Here is a 14,748-nt window from a genome sequence, read left to right as displayed (position 1 = left end):
ATTTTATCTACACCCAGGTTTTTCGGTAGCTTGTCGCGACCAGACTGCTCTCTCGATCTCAACTTAGGTGGGAGGTGCTCATTTCAATCTCTCGGCTCTCTTTTATATTTGGATGGTTTAGATATTCTCTGTGCTTGATGGTCCAATAAACCCACTTTCGATGATTCCGACGGCCTCTACCCTTGCCACATAAGATTCATGCTGAGCATCGAAACCGATTTTCAAGTCGCAACGCCCAAACAGCTCATAACGCAAGATGGCCGACCAACAGCGCGATGTCTCGCAATACAAGTACTCGGCGATGTCCAACCTGGTCCTCCAGGCGGACCGTCGATTTGTCACTCGGCGCAACGATGAAGTCACAGGAGATCCTGAATCGCTGGCTGGGCGACTGAGCATCCGCGATATGGGCTCAAGAAATGCTCGCGATACTGCTCCAAAGGAACGGAAAAAAGCATCAGGGCTACCGGATGTAGAAAGGGGCGGCCTGCAAGAAGGACGAGATGTTCTGGAGCGAGAGCAACGGAAACGGAAACGTGGCGAACCAGCCCAGCTCCGAGGGACAGGCATTCTATCTGCAGCAGATGCGTTGGTGGAAGGTATTATCTATCGGCCAAGAACATCTGCAACTCGAGCAGTATACGACCTGATATTAACGACTGTCGCAAATAACCTTGGCGATGTCCCTCATGAAGTGGTTCGAAGCGCAGCAGACGCTGCGTTGCAGTTCCTAAAGGATGATGATATGAAGGACTTTGATAAGAAGAAGGAAATTGACGACCTGTTGGGCGCAACCATGACGCCGAAACAATTCAACGAACTGGTGAATCTTGGAAAGAAGATCACTGACTACGACGCTCAGGACGAAGACGACGTCATGGCTGATGGCGAGAATGGCGCTGAAGACGGGGCGGAAATTGATGATCGCCAAGGTGTCGCCGTTGTGTTTGACGACAACTCAGAAGATGAAGATGGAGCTGATATGGTCAACGAGATCAGGGACGAATCATCAGAAGATGAGGAAGACGTTGAAGATCGACCTGGAGCCGAGGAAGTAGCAACGGCGGGTGGTGCTGCGGAAGATAGGGAAACAGGAGCGCAAGAGATTCCCGAGGAAGAGGCAATAATAATGGATTCTGCCCCTGCTGACACCGATGCTAAAAAGGACAAGGAGAAAAACTTCATCCCAGCCCGAGAAATAGATGCGTACTGGCTTCAGAGGCAGATTGGTACAATTTATTCCGATGCACATATCCAACAAGTCAAGACTCAGCAAGCTCTTCACATACTCTCTGGAGCTCCCGATGAAGAGGGCGGCGAAGAAAAACCCTTGCGGGAGATCGAAAATGATCTAGCCGAGCTTTTTGATTATGAGAACCATGAACTCGTTCATAAACTCATTACAAATCGAGACAAGGTCGTTTGGCTTACTCGATTAGCCCGAGCTGAGGACGCCGAGGCACGTGGAGTTGTCGAGCGAGAAATTGCATCTGAAGGTTTACGGTGGATTCTAGACGAGTTACAGGGAGTGGTGCCTGCAGCGGACAGCTCCAAGAAAAGAACAATGGAGATCAAAATGGACATTGATGTCCCAGCTGCGTCAGTCGCCAAAGCTGAACATACGGGTGACGGTGGCTTAGTGGGAGGGTTACAACCACGAAAGCTCATCAACTTAGAGAATCTCGTCTTCGATCAAGGAAACCATCTGATGACAAACCCGAAAGTCAAGCTTCCAGAAGGCTCAACCAAACGTACGTTTAAAGGGTACGAAGAGATTCACGTACCACCACCTAAGAAGAGAAACGAACCGGGTGATCGCGACATCCCAGTTACAGAGATGCCAGAGTGGGCACGTGTGCCATTCAGCTCAGCAACAAAACTTAATAAAATCCAATCAAAATGCTTTCCCCAAGCATTTCAGGATGATGGTAATATGCTCATTTGCGCCCCAACGGGAAGTGGAAAGACAAATGTTGGCATGTTAACCATCCTCCGCGAGATTGGTAAGAATCGAAATCCCGAAACTGGAGAGATCAATTTAGATGCTTTCAAGATTGTCTATATCGCCCCCTTAAAGGCCCTCGTTCAAGAACAAGTTGGGAATTTTGGTGCTAGATTGAAGCCTTACGGAATCCAAGTCTCTGAATTGACTGGCGATCGTCAACTCACGAAGCAGCAAATTGCAGACACCCAAATCATTGTGACGACCCCTGAAAAATGGGATGTCATCACCAGGAAGGCGACCGACTTGAGCTATACAAACCTTGTCCGGCTTATCATTATTGACGAAATCCATCTCCTACACGATGATCGCGGCCCTGTTTTAGAGAGCATCGTCAGTAGGACGATCAGGAAAATGGAGCAAACAGGGGACCCCGTTCGTCTCGTGGGTCTCTCCGCTACGCTTCCCAACTACCGTGACGTTGCAAGCTTCCTTAGGGTTGATCCCGTCAAAGGAATGTTTCATTTTGATGGATCATACCGACCCTGCCCACTCCGCCAGGAGTTCGTTGGTATCACGGAGAAGAAGGCTATCAAGCAATTGAAGACGATGAACGACGTAACCTACACAAAGGTGCTCGAACACGTCGGAACGAATCGAAATCAAATGCTTATCTTCGTACATTCCCGCAAGGAAACGTCCAAGACGGCTCGGTATATTCGAGATAAGGCTTTGGAAATGGAAACCATTGGGCAAATTCTTAGAAGCGATGCTGGCAGCCGAGAAGCACTAACTTCGGAAGCCGAAGCGGTTACTGATAGGGAGCTCAAGGATCTTCTTCCCTATGGTTTTGGTATCCATCATGCTGGAATGAGCAGACCAGATCGTACGTCAGTTGAAGACCTGTTCAATGATGGACTAATTCAAGTTCTCGTGTGTACTGCTACTCTCGCCTGGGGTGTGAACTTGCCCGCACATACCGTCATCATCAAAGGCACACAGGTTTACTCCCCAGAAAAGGGTAGCTGGGTTGAGTTGAGCCCACAAGACGTGCTCCAGATGCTCGGTCGCGCTGGACGGCCACAATACGACACGTACGGCGAGGGAATAATCATCACCACACAATCAGAAATGCAGTATTATCTGTCTCTCCTAAACCAGCAACTACCAATCGAGAGTCAGTTTGTCAGTCGATTAGCTGATAATCTTAACGCAGAGATTGTTCTTAGCAATGTTCGTAGCCGAGACGAGGGCGTAGAATGGCTAGGCTATACGTATCTTTTCGTTCGGATGTTGCGTTCACCAGGTCTATACAGTGTCGGGGCAGATTATGAGGATGACCCTTCGTTAGAGCAAAAACGAGTTGATCTCATACATTCTGCTGCAGTGGTACTTGAGAAATCCAACCTTATCAAGTACGACAAGAAATCAGGGAAATTGCAATCAACAGAGCTTGGACGCATTGCCTCTCATTATTACATAACCCACAGTTCGATGCTAACTTACAATCACCATATACAACCATCTATCACTCCTATCGAACTCTTCCGGGTGTTCGCACTGAGTGATGAGTTCAAGTATATCCCGGTGCGCCAAGACGAGAAGCTAGAGCTTGCAAAACTGCTAGGGCGCGTACCTATTCCTGTCAAAGAAAGCATTGAGGAACCCCACGCCAAGATCAACGTACTCCTGCAAGCATACATCTCACGTCTTAAACTGGAAGGGCTGGCTTTGATGGCTGATCTCGTCTATGTGACTCAGTCGGCTGGCCGAATTCTTCGAGCGATTTTTGAAATCACTCTCAAGAAAGGATGGGCCTCTGTGGCAAAGACGGCGCTAGAGCTCTGCAAAATGGCAGAGAAGCGTATGTGGCCTACAATGACACCCCTGCGGCAGTTTCTAAGTTGCCCGAGGGATATTGTTCAAAAAGCGGAGAGAATCGATGTGCCATGGGCAAACTACTTCGACTTGGATCCCCCTAGGATGGGTGAGCTGCTCGGGTTGCCGAAAGCGGGTAGAACGGTCTGCAATTTGATCTCAAAGTTTCCAAGACTAGAAGTTCAGGCCCAAGTTCAACCTATGACAAGATCCATGTTAAGAGTTGAGTTGACCATCACACCGAAGTTTGAGTGGGACGACGGGATACATGGTGCCGCAGAAAGCTTCTGGATCATTGCGGAAGATTGTGATGGAGAAGATATCTTGTTTCACGACCAGTTTATCCTCCGGAAAGACTTCGCTCAAGCCGAGATGAACGAGCATATAGTAGAATTCACGGTGCCGATCACAGAGCCGATGCCACCGAACTATTTCGTATCGGTCATATCGGACAGATGGATGCATTCAGAAACCAAATTAGCGGTTTCATTCCAGAAGCTGATTCTCCCAGAGAAGTTCCCGCCTCACACTCCGCTTCTAGATTTGCAGCCTCTGCCAGTCAACGCTCTTAAGACTGATGATTTCAAAGCTCTTTATCCAGACTGGGAGCGTTTCAATAAAATCCAAACCCAGACATTCAACTCTCTATATTCAACTGAAGAGAACGTATTCGTTGGAGCGCCAACAGGAAGTGGCAAGACGGTATGCGCAGAATTTGCTTTACTCCATCTATGGTCGAAGCCAGATGCGGGCCGAGCGGTCTATATTGCTCCATTCCAAGAGCTCGTCGATTTGCGACTGCAGGATTGGCAGCAACGCTTCGGCAACCTTCGAGGTGGGAAGGAAATTGTGAAATTGACTGGGGAGACCACTGCCGACCTCAAGCTCTTAGAGAGAGGCAACCTCATCTTGGCAACACCATCCCAATGGGATGTCCTATCGCGTCAGTGGCAACGCCGGAAAAACATCCAGACTATCGAACTTTTCATAGCGGATGAACTCCACATGCTTGGTGGTCAGTTCGGCTTCGTCTATGAAATCATTGTTTCCCGGATGCACTATATCCGCTCCCAGACACAACAACCCTTGCGGATTGTAGGCCTGAGTGTTTCTCTTTCTAATGCCCGGGACATTGGTGAATGGATCGATGCAAAAAAGCACAATATTTACAATTTTAGCCCACATGTTCGTTCGGTCCCATTGGAACTCCACATTCAATCTTTCACCATACCTCACTTCCCGTCGCTCATGCTTGCTATGGCCAAGCCGACTTATCTCTCGATACTCCAAATGTCTCCAGATAAGCCTGCACTTGTCTTCGTTCCTAGCAGGAAACAGGCCAGAGCCACGACCCGCGACTTATTGGCTGCTTGTGTAGCTAGCGATGATGAAGACCGATTTTTGCATGCCGACGTCGATCAGATGAAGCCGCTCCTGGAACGCATTCACGAAGAGGCTCTAGCTGAGGCGATTTCTCATGGCGTAGGCTATTACCATGAAGCATTGAGCGCAAGTGATAAGCGTATTGTAAAGCATCTATATGACAATGGAGCCGTACAAGTCCTAGTAGCTTCTCGAGATGTGTGCTGGGAGCTGGATTGCAAGGCGCACCTCGTGATTGTAATGGGGACCCAATACTATGACGGCCGAGAACATCGATATGTGGACTATCCATTGAGCGAGGTGCTTCAAATGTTCGGCAAGGCCTCGCGACCCCTGGAAGACAAGCTTAGCAAAGGCGTTCTGATGGTACCAGCTGTCAAGCGCGAGTACTACAAAAAGTTCTTGAATGAAGCACTTCCAATCGAAAGCCACCTTCAAGTATATCTGCACGACGCCTTTGTATCTGAGATCAGCACAAAGATGATTGAGTCGGCAGACGATGCCATCAATTGGACCACTTTCACCTATTTCTACAGACGTCTTTTGGCCAATCCGAGCTATTACAGTTTAACGGACACCTCCCACGAGGGCCTCAGTGCGCATTTATCTGAACTCGTCGAGACCACATTAAAAGACCTTGCAGAGTTTAAGATAATTGATCTTGACGAAGACGATGACTCCGTGACACCGTTGAATGCGGCTATGATTGCTGCTTACTACAACATCTCATACATCACTATGCAGACGTTCTTGTTGTCACTAAGTGGCCGGACGAAACTGAAAGGAATTCTTGAGATCGTGACCTCAGCCACAGAATTCGAGTCTATTCAAATCCGACGACACGAGGATAATTTGCTTCGACGGGTGTATGACCGCGTACCTGTCAAGATGTCTCAACCTAGCTATGACTCGCCTCACTTTAAGTCATTTGTACTTCTGCAGGCACATTTCTCCAGAATGCAATTGCCTATCGACCTAGCTAAGGATCAAGAGGTTATCCTAACCAAGGTCCTGAGCCTGCTGAGTGCTACTGTTGATATCCTGTCTTCTGATGGACATATTAATGCTATGAATGCAATGGAAATGTCGCAAATGGTTGTGCAGGGCATGTGGGATCGTGATAGCCCTCTGAAGCAGATCCCCCACTTCACCCCGGAAGTGATCAAAGCTGCCAACCAATCTGGGTATGTAGTCCCGTTAAGTGATGGATATACGTTTGCTAATAAACATCGTTGTTGTAGTATCAAGGACGTTTTTGAATTCATGGAAGCTATGGACCCATCAGAAAACCCGGATTACGAAGCTCTTGTGAAGCGCTTGGGACTTTCGCAATCCCAATTGTCACAAGCCGCTAATTTTACCAACAGCAAATACCCTAACATTGAGCTTGACTTTGAGGTTGAGGACCCGGATGATATTACTGCTGGAGCACCCGCATATCTCAAGATCAAGATTGTCCGAGATGTGGACGAAGACGATGAGTCGGCCGAGGTGGACACAACTGTGCATGCGCCTTTCTACCCGGCGAAGAAAATGGAGAACTGGTGGTTGGTGGTGGGAGAGGAGAGCTCGAAGACCCTGCTCGCAATCAAACGCATCACGATCGGAAGGTCCTTGAACTTGAAGCTCGAATACACCGTGCCAACTCCCGGTGAGCACGAGCTCAAACTATTCTTGATGAGCGACAGCTACGTCGGAGTTGACCAGGACCCAAGCTTTACAGTGACAGCCGCTGAGGGGATGGATGAGGATGAGGAAGAAGAAGATTAGGGAAGTGTCAGTTTTTAAGTTGTCAGTTACAAGTTATCAACCCCCAGATACCGTGTTGTATACTAGATCTCAATGCAGGAAGAGTTTAGATGAGCCAACCAGTTGCTCTATTATTTCGATTGGGTCGGAGGGGGGTACAGGAGATATCGTGTTCCATTGGTTTTTGATGCTTGGCTCTCAGTGATTGTGTTGCCTGTGCCACGACGACCTAGCACAGAGCGCATATGTGGTTGGTGATTGGTTGCGGCAGAAGAAGAGGTTGGTTGTCTTTTCACACCCCTTGTCTCTCTGCTCTCACCTCAGCGTATGTCTGTGAGTCTGGCGTTGTTTTGAGAACGGGGCGAGCTGCCGCACCACCAAATTCCCTATTGTCTTTTTTCAGCTTGGGTCATTCTTCCTCTTTGCATTTGCGTTGCTCTTTTGACCGCCAGCTACTCCATTGTCTTTTCCCACTCTATCTTTGTTCCTTATTTCATGGTCCGTCCGCTGCATATATTCGATCTACACAGCCGTCATCGGAAGAGGCAGTGAAGTACAGTCACGTGACCCTTTCTGCCTTCCAGGTTCCAACTTTGCGCTAACTCGCCTTTCGAATTTCCAAGCGAATCGCGAAGGACGAACCATTTTCACAACCTACCTCATCTCCTCTCTACTCTCCTCGCAGCATCCATCAAGTCATCTCCATCGACGTCTGCAGTGGGGAGGCAATCACGTATTACAGTTGCTGAACCCTCTTCCAACGCGTCCACGACAATCGCACGCTCAGCTTTGTGTTTAACACTATCCCCCTTCCACCGCTTGGTGTCGCGACAACAAGCTTACAAAAACAATGTCTGACGAAACAAATCCCCAACCCTCTCCTGTTCCCCCTGCTGCAGAGCCTGTATCCGCGCCAGAGGACATGTCCCCAACCAAAGAGACCGGAGGCGCGAATGGCAGCAAGGACGAGAGCGGCACACGTCAGCCTGCTGGAGAAGTCGCGACTGAAGCTCCGGCATCAATCGAGTGTATGTTTTCTTCTCACTTTCATAAAACTGTCTCTGGCTTTCTCTTCGCTTACTGACTGGAAAACCTTCGCGTTTAGCCCTTGATCCGGACAACACAAACAGCAAACAACCCACCGACGTCACAGCCAAGGACAAACCCACCGACGACCAGCAAGACGTGGAAATGGCCGATATTGCAAAGGAAAAGGACGCGCCTTCTGCTGCAGTCACTTCTCCAGATGCTTCCGGCGAAACGCCGACCTCAGCCAGCAAAGGTAAAGGTCGACGCAAGTCTGGTGGTGTTCCCGAACATAAAACAAAGAAGCTCAACAAGAAGGCTTCTAAGGCGAAGATGACGCACACTGATGCTAAGCCGGGCGACTACTTCTTCGTTAGACTGAAGGGATATCCATTATGGCCTGCAATCATTTCCGATGAGTCGATGCTCCCTGCCCCTCTGCTCAAGAGCCGGCCAAACTCAGCTGCCCGACCAGACGGTACATATCGGGAGGGCTACGAGGACGGAGGACCTAAGGCAAAAGACCGCACATTTCCGGTCATGTATCTTCATACCAATGAATTGTAAGTGGTCAAAATCATTGTCGCGCTTTTCTCATTTTTCTTTACTAACATTCACGCAGCGGCTGGATCCCAAACTTCGATCTTGTTGACCTTGACCCCGAGGAGGTAGCAGCTCCTAAATCAGTCACGCGAAAGGACCTACAAGCTGCCTACCAACTCGCTGCTGAGCAGCATAATTTGCAGTACTACAAGGATGTCTTGAGAGATTTTATGGAGACACGTGCCGCCGAGATAGCTGCAAAGGAGGCCGAGATAGCTGCGAAGGAAGCCGCGAAGGAAGCTGCGAAGGCCGCCAAAGCTGCAAAACAGGCAAAGAAATCTGACAAGTCTGAGAAGCGAAAGTCTGTAGCGGTTGTAGAGGATGATGAGGATGCCGAGATGGCTGAAGCCGCCGAGGTGGATTCTGAGGCAAATGGTGGCCCAAGTGAGAAGCCTGCCAAGAAGACCAAGAAGCGTAAGGCCACTGATGATGCTGAGGTAAGTTAATGCTTGTTGAAGAATTATTTTAACTTAGACTGATTTATCTTAGACACCACAGCGGGCGGATTCGGTCAAGAAGCCTAGGCCTACGATTAAGTTGAATACTCCCAAGACGGCCAATGGCGCCGCTACCCCAAAATCGACAAAAGATCAATCAGTGGCCAAGTCATCAAAGGCCAAGGCTAAGAAACCTGCTGCAACGGATGAAGCTACTTCTGAAGCCGCCGTTCCAAAGAAACCGGAACCCACAGCCGAACAGAAGCGAGCTACCAGACAGGTAAGCAGTAACCTCATCACATTGTGAGGAAAATACTAACTCGCCTTTAGACGGAGGTTTTGTTTTTGCGACACAAGCTTCAGAAGGCCTTGCTAACTCGAGATCAAGAACCGAAGGCAGAGGAGATGAAGCAGATGTCTGAATTTGTTACCAAACTCGAAGGCTATTCAGAGCTTGAGGTCTCCATCATAAGAGCCACAAAGATCAACAAAGTTCTCAAGGCCATCTTGAAGCTAAACACCATCCCCCGAGAGGAGGAGTTTAAGTTCAAGTCCCGGTCTCAATCCCTTCTTGACAAATGGAACAAGCTTCTTGCAAGTCAGCAAGGTACCCCCGGAGCTCCAGCCAACACAAATGGCGTTGGTTCGGAGGATAAGACTGGATCCAAGGCCTCTCCGGTTGGGCCTGCAAATGGTGTCAAGGAGTCATCTGATGAGCCCAAGCCTGATGAAAAGGGTTCCACAGAGGCGTCCCCAGTCGCTGCGACTAAAGAGGACGCGGCATCCGACAAAGCTGTTCCTCCACCTGCTGAAGAGGCGACCAAGGTATGCAGAGCACTCTAATTCTCAACCACTTCAAATTGGAAACTGACCCTTCATTGCAGGAGTCGACTGTCCAGCCGGCTGCAGAGGCGACTGCTGCCTAGAGAGCATAATTTTAACCCGACACAGTTTTTGGTGGTATTTCCTCCCATTGGGCTTTATGCTACATGGAGTTAATTCATTGATCTGGACGGGTTACTGATGAACTGGAACGTTGGCGCTTGCTTGGTTCTTATTCTCCTGGCGTTGTCCTAGACGATGCAGATGCCACACGAACTCGTTTCTCTCTACTACGCGATCTCATTCCTGCGATTTCGCATGTAACACTACAATATTCCCCATACTGGCGTTCCATATTCAGGGACAAGGCTGCCTAGTATGCCATAGCCGCAGCATTTGTACAACTTGGAATTTCTAAAACTAGCTGCGGTGGGGTTGGAGGGAAGGATGATGGCTGGCTAGCGATCGAAAACGATCTCTCTCTTGCTGGCTGGCACGAACGAAAGCTCACTCTTAGTATCGTTGATTTAGCAAGCTCATCCTGCATTCGCGTTAGGCAATCAAAATAAGTGTTTCCAAAATCCCAATCTCTGGTGGCATACAGCATGACCCCTTCCTCTGAATGAGTATATCATATAACAAGACAATGTGACGTAATTTCTATCTAGTATTGTAGAGTTGCCTTCACGTTAAAGTGCTCGCGAGGCTCACAAGGCTACCCAGTAGGAAATAAAGTTGAAGGCGGTGAACCAATCCGGCCCACATTCGGTGGAATAGCCGGCAGAAATTCCAAATTTATTCATCCAACACCAAACTTCACAAGATACAGACATGCACAGAAAGTAATCATGGCGACTCCCAACCCCGAGTTCCTGCGATTTACAGGCCACGAATCCTTTACCCAGCGACTAGTTCTCTCTACGCTAACAGGTCGTCCAATTCACATATCACAAATCAGATCGTCGTCGCCCACACATCCCGGCCTCGCACCCCACGAAATATCCTTCCTCCGCCTCCTCGATTCCATTACGAACGGCTCGTCCGTCCAAATCTCATACACGGGAACAACACTCACTTACATCCCGGGCCTCATCACCGGCAGCGTTACAACGGGACTCGGTGCAACTGGCGATGTAGTGAAGTGCGCCCTTCCAGAAACATGCCGACGCGGCGTCAGCTGGTTTTTACTACCATTATCCATTCTGGCGCCGTTCTCCAAGGCGCCTGTGAATGTACGATTCGAAGGCGAGGGTGTTATAACTAGTGCTACGGAAACAGGCGATATTTCCGTGGACAGTGTCAGGACGGCAATCTTGCCTCTATACGAACAATTTAGTATCTTAGGAGCTAAATTGGAGTTGCGGGTACTACAGAGATCATGCGCGGGTCCAGGCGGTAAAGGAGGAGGGGGAGTGGTAGAGCTGAAGTTTGGAAGCCAGGTGCGCCTGCCGAAGACGCTGCATATGAATCGGAGCCCTGGGAGAGTGAAGAGGATACGCGGTGTGGCATATTGCACGGGCGTCTCGGCGAGCAATAATGCGAGGATGATACATGCTGCGAGAGGGGTGCTAAATCCGCTGGTTGCTGATGTGCACGTTGCCGCGCAGTATGATCAAGCACCGCTTGTGTCGAGTCACGACAAGACGAATCCATCAGGCAAGAAGAGGACAGGCGTGGGATTTGGGTTAAGTCTTATTGCAGAGAGCAACGCAGACGGGGTTATATATTCAGCTGATGTTGCGGCGCCGAGCCAAGGTGGGGTTACTCCTGAGGATATTGGGAAGAAATGTGCCTTCCAACTATTGGAATGCATATCACAAGGTGGATGTGTTACAAGGATTGGTGCGCCGACGGTGCTGACGTTAATGGCTATGGGGTCTGAGGACGTGGGCAGAGTGAGATTAGGGAGGGATGTGGTGGGGACTGAGGAGATAATATCGCTGGGGCGAGATTTAAAGAAATTCGGGGCAAGTAGTTGGGGAATAAGGGATGCTGAGGATGATGGGACTGGAGATATTATAGTAAGTGTCAAAGGAATAGGCGTTGGAAACGTAGGACGAAAAGTAGCATAATGAAGCAATGCCCTGATATATCCCATGAAGTCTACCGCTGCCCCTTCCGCTAGATTGTATTCCATTCCGCTAAATTGCAATAGACCGCCTATATTACAAGTGAACCGTTTTCATGTAGTCAAGGACTCGACCCCACGTTGGAGTCGTTGAGTGGCAGCCTCTAGTCTTAGTCGTCGATTGGTCGTGGCAGCTGCGAGAGCAGCAGAGTACCCAACAGTTTGAAAAGCAGACCCAGTGGCGTTTCCATAATCAGCCCACTGCCTCCGAATATTATGCAATATATGCAAGTCCACCACAATAGCCCTACCAGACCAGAAGGTATCCAAACCATCTCCCCCGCGCTCATCCCGGGGCGGTAGCTCCGCCAGGAGCCGTGCGTGGTCGTCATTACTAGGGGTCGTTATTTCTTGGGCCGGCGTAGAATCATTGTCTTGAGAAGCCATAGGTTGTAGCTCTATATCGCCATTCTCCGCAAAACCGTCTCTCATTACCCCTCGTTCTTCGGCGTCATGGTCCTGAATCGATGGCACAACAGCCGAAGCGGGGTCTACACGTCGAGTTGGTGACGTGTACGCAGTTACCATCTTGGAAAGTCTCTCTCTTTCCACATGAACTGCCAACATAGCAAATTGCAGCACCAGTACCAGAAGATCCAGCGCGACCAAATGTATCTTAGATGTCGGCCCCTTCTGTCCGATAAGATCGACGATAATACCTCCATGCAAATAACCACGCATAGCTTCTCCAGCATGCGGCCGGGCAGTAAACATATGCAGAAGCATACAGATGATATTTGGGCCGAAGATCGCGCCGATATATGGACGATGTTGAGGCAGTGGAGGAACGAATTGTGGCTTCGGAGTCAGAAACATTAACTGATTAAGGAAGCGTATGACAAGGGAAAAAAGAGAACAACTATTTTGTGTTAAATCAGCTTGAGATATAATTGCTAAACGAAACCACGTACTCCATATAATACAGTATGCAAAGCTCAGCATAGATGAGCATATCGAGGTTTTTCATAAGTCCGTCAATGAACTCCAACTTCTTAACAAGCTGCGCCTTGAACTTCTTCTGCGCGGGTGAGGACGCATCTCTTCTGCGAGTAGTTGTGGCAGGCTCCGTGGAGCCTACGGGTTCGCTGGTGATTTCCTCCGTCGTGAACAGTTCCTCTGCTGAGTTTGGATTGGAGTCATTGTTCATAGTTTATTGAACGCATCGGTAGCGGATTTGGAGTCGTTATAGGTGGATTGCTCACATGATTTGAGATGGAGATGTGGGCAGAAAGAGGCCGTATCGGTGTGTCGAGGTTGGGTCCTGATGGGTTGACTTCAGACTCGAGTGTCTCGGGGTTAATCTCGAGCTAGACATCAACTCGACTCTAGGCGGTGATCCAGAAGCTTACATACAAGCACGTGACTACATACCACTCAGCCCCTAGGGTACCTACGTACATATACCTACCTTAGATATCCGTGTATCTTATCTCATGAGATAGATGTTATCTGACGACAGCTGAAAGTGGATTTTATTGAGTACGAAGCATCGCAACACTCCCTCGTAAAGAGCTGGAGAGCAAGCACTGCTCCATATCACTAGCTGATACCCATCCATTATTATATCATCGAGTCGTCAGCATCTACAAGCAACGGGTCATGCCTCGCGAACTTGCTCGTCTCGCCACTCCAGCCCCAGCTCCATCCGCATCCCGATCGCCATCCCGGTCTCCCTCTCAAACATTCTCCAGGTTCAACTTGCTCCCCCTCGAGCTTCGGTTTAAGGTCTGGGACTACTCTATCAACTCCATCGATCCAGATGTTATATCCGCGTGGTGGGACCCTACACACCGGGTCTTCCGATCAAGACGCAAACCACCAGCAGTCCTACATTGCTGCCAGGAATCCCGGAGAGAAGGTCTCAAGACTTATTTCTTGAGCTTTGCAAAAGATCGTGAATTTGGACGCATCTACTTTTGCTATAACAAAGATGTTGTACATTTCCGCTGGGAAACTCTAGGCGCGTCGCCAGGACGTCTCAGCAGGAAGATAGGCGATACAGATTATTCGAATCTTCAACATTTGATGATTGCTGAGCCTAGCCTACTTGCTCATGCAGACGAAGACCTGAGGGAACTGGAGCGCTTCACGAGCTTGCAATTAATTGTGGTCATGTGCGATCTTAGAATCGTCGAGGAGGGTTTTATCTATGGACGGGAAGACTTGCTGGACGTGTTCGATTGGTTGGACGAGGAGATGGAAGACCAAAAGGAAACGGCAGATCAGACATGGCCAACTTTGGTGTGTCAAAATCCACGTAGAGATAAATCAGCTATCGATGTTCCGTGTAGCAAACACTGTAAGTTACCTTGGCGAGGTCTTCGCCCTCTTCTTGCCAGGCTCATAGGTTTGGAAATATTCTTGAGGATGGCTGTTGTGTTTTTCTTCTTAGGATCCAAGCATCATGAGATGCTATATCCAAAGCCTAGGGTATCTACCAGCACATTTAATGCTAACGATCTACCTCATGCAGGGTGGTTTGGCGTGTGGAATGACAGGGTCAAGGATAAGCAAATGGCAAAATGGCCTGACATACTGGCAGAGTGCCTACAAATAACAAGGACCGACAACACGGTTGACGCGGGTGTCTTGTTGACCCTTCTTTTGTCACAATTTGCTGAAGATTATATCCATTATGGTGATCTTTAGGATCAGATTACGACTCTGTTGCCGTTGAATGGGATGGAGGATCCTGCATCGGTTTTCTCAGAGTATGATTCGAGTGATATGCTGGTCGGGTATAGCAAAAGTTTTCCGCTTCATGCCGAACGTTACGTCCC

At 49.1% G+C, this 14,748-nt stretch overlaps 5 protein-coding genes across 5 annotated transcripts; 4 read left to right on the top strand and 1 right to left on the bottom strand.

Annotated features, from left to right (window-relative positions):
- Positions 1–256: 256 nt before the first annotated feature.
- BP5553_06013 (Sec63-domain-containing protein) lies at positions 257–6,973 on the top strand (the record flags this gene model as incomplete). Its single annotated transcript, XM_032014636.1, has 2 exons — positions 257–6,387; positions 6,445–6,973. The coding sequence occupies 2 exons, from the start codon at positions 257–259 to the stop codon at positions 6,971–6,973; spliced, it is 6,660 nt and encodes a 2,219-aa protein (XP_031869317.1).
- An 829-nt stretch (positions 6,974–7,802) lies between these two features.
- On the top strand, positions 7,803–9,944 carry BP5553_06012 (uncharacterized protein; the record flags this gene model as incomplete). Its single annotated transcript, XM_032014635.1, has 6 exons — positions 7,803–7,980; positions 8,058–8,541; positions 8,601–9,018; positions 9,071–9,298; positions 9,349–9,843; positions 9,903–9,944. 6 exons carry the CDS (start codon positions 7,803–7,805, stop codon positions 9,942–9,944), a joined length of 1,845 nt encoding a protein of 614 aa, XP_031869316.1.
- A 744-nt stretch (positions 9,945–10,688) lies between these two features.
- BP5553_06011 (EPT protein) lies at positions 10,689–11,912 on the top strand (the record flags this gene model as incomplete). Its single annotated transcript, XM_032014634.1, has 1 exon — positions 10,689–11,912. One exon carries the CDS (start codon positions 10,689–10,691, stop codon positions 11,910–11,912), a length of 1,224 nt encoding a protein of 407 aa, XP_031869315.1.
- Positions 11,913–12,022: 110 nt separating this feature from the next.
- BP5553_06010 (uncharacterized protein) lies at positions 12,023–13,115 on the bottom strand (the record flags this gene model as incomplete). The annotated part of the gene is made up of 2 exons (XM_032014633.1): positions 12,023–12,827; positions 12,880–13,115. The coding sequence occupies 2 exons, from the start codon at positions 13,113–13,115 to the stop codon at positions 12,023–12,025; spliced, it is 1,041 nt and encodes a 346-aa protein (XP_031869314.1).
- Positions 13,116–13,567: 452 nt separating this feature from the next.
- Positions 13,568–14,617, top strand: BP5553_06009 (uncharacterized protein; the record flags this gene model as incomplete). The annotated part of the gene is made up of 2 exons (XM_032014632.1): positions 13,568–14,267; positions 14,442–14,617. 2 exons carry the CDS (start codon positions 13,568–13,570, stop codon positions 14,615–14,617), a joined length of 876 nt encoding a protein of 291 aa, XP_031869313.1.
- Positions 14,618–14,748: the final 131 nt, after the last annotated feature.

Source organism: Venustampulla echinocandica, assembly GCF_003357145.1.
Source record: "Venustampulla echinocandica strain BP 5553 chromosome Unknown scaffold_3, whole genome shotgun sequence".
Lineage (NCBI taxonomy): Eukaryota > Fungi > Ascomycota > Leotiomycetes > Helotiales > Pleuroascaceae > Venustampulla > Venustampulla echinocandica.
This window is presented reverse-complemented; position numbering and strand designations above follow the sequence as displayed.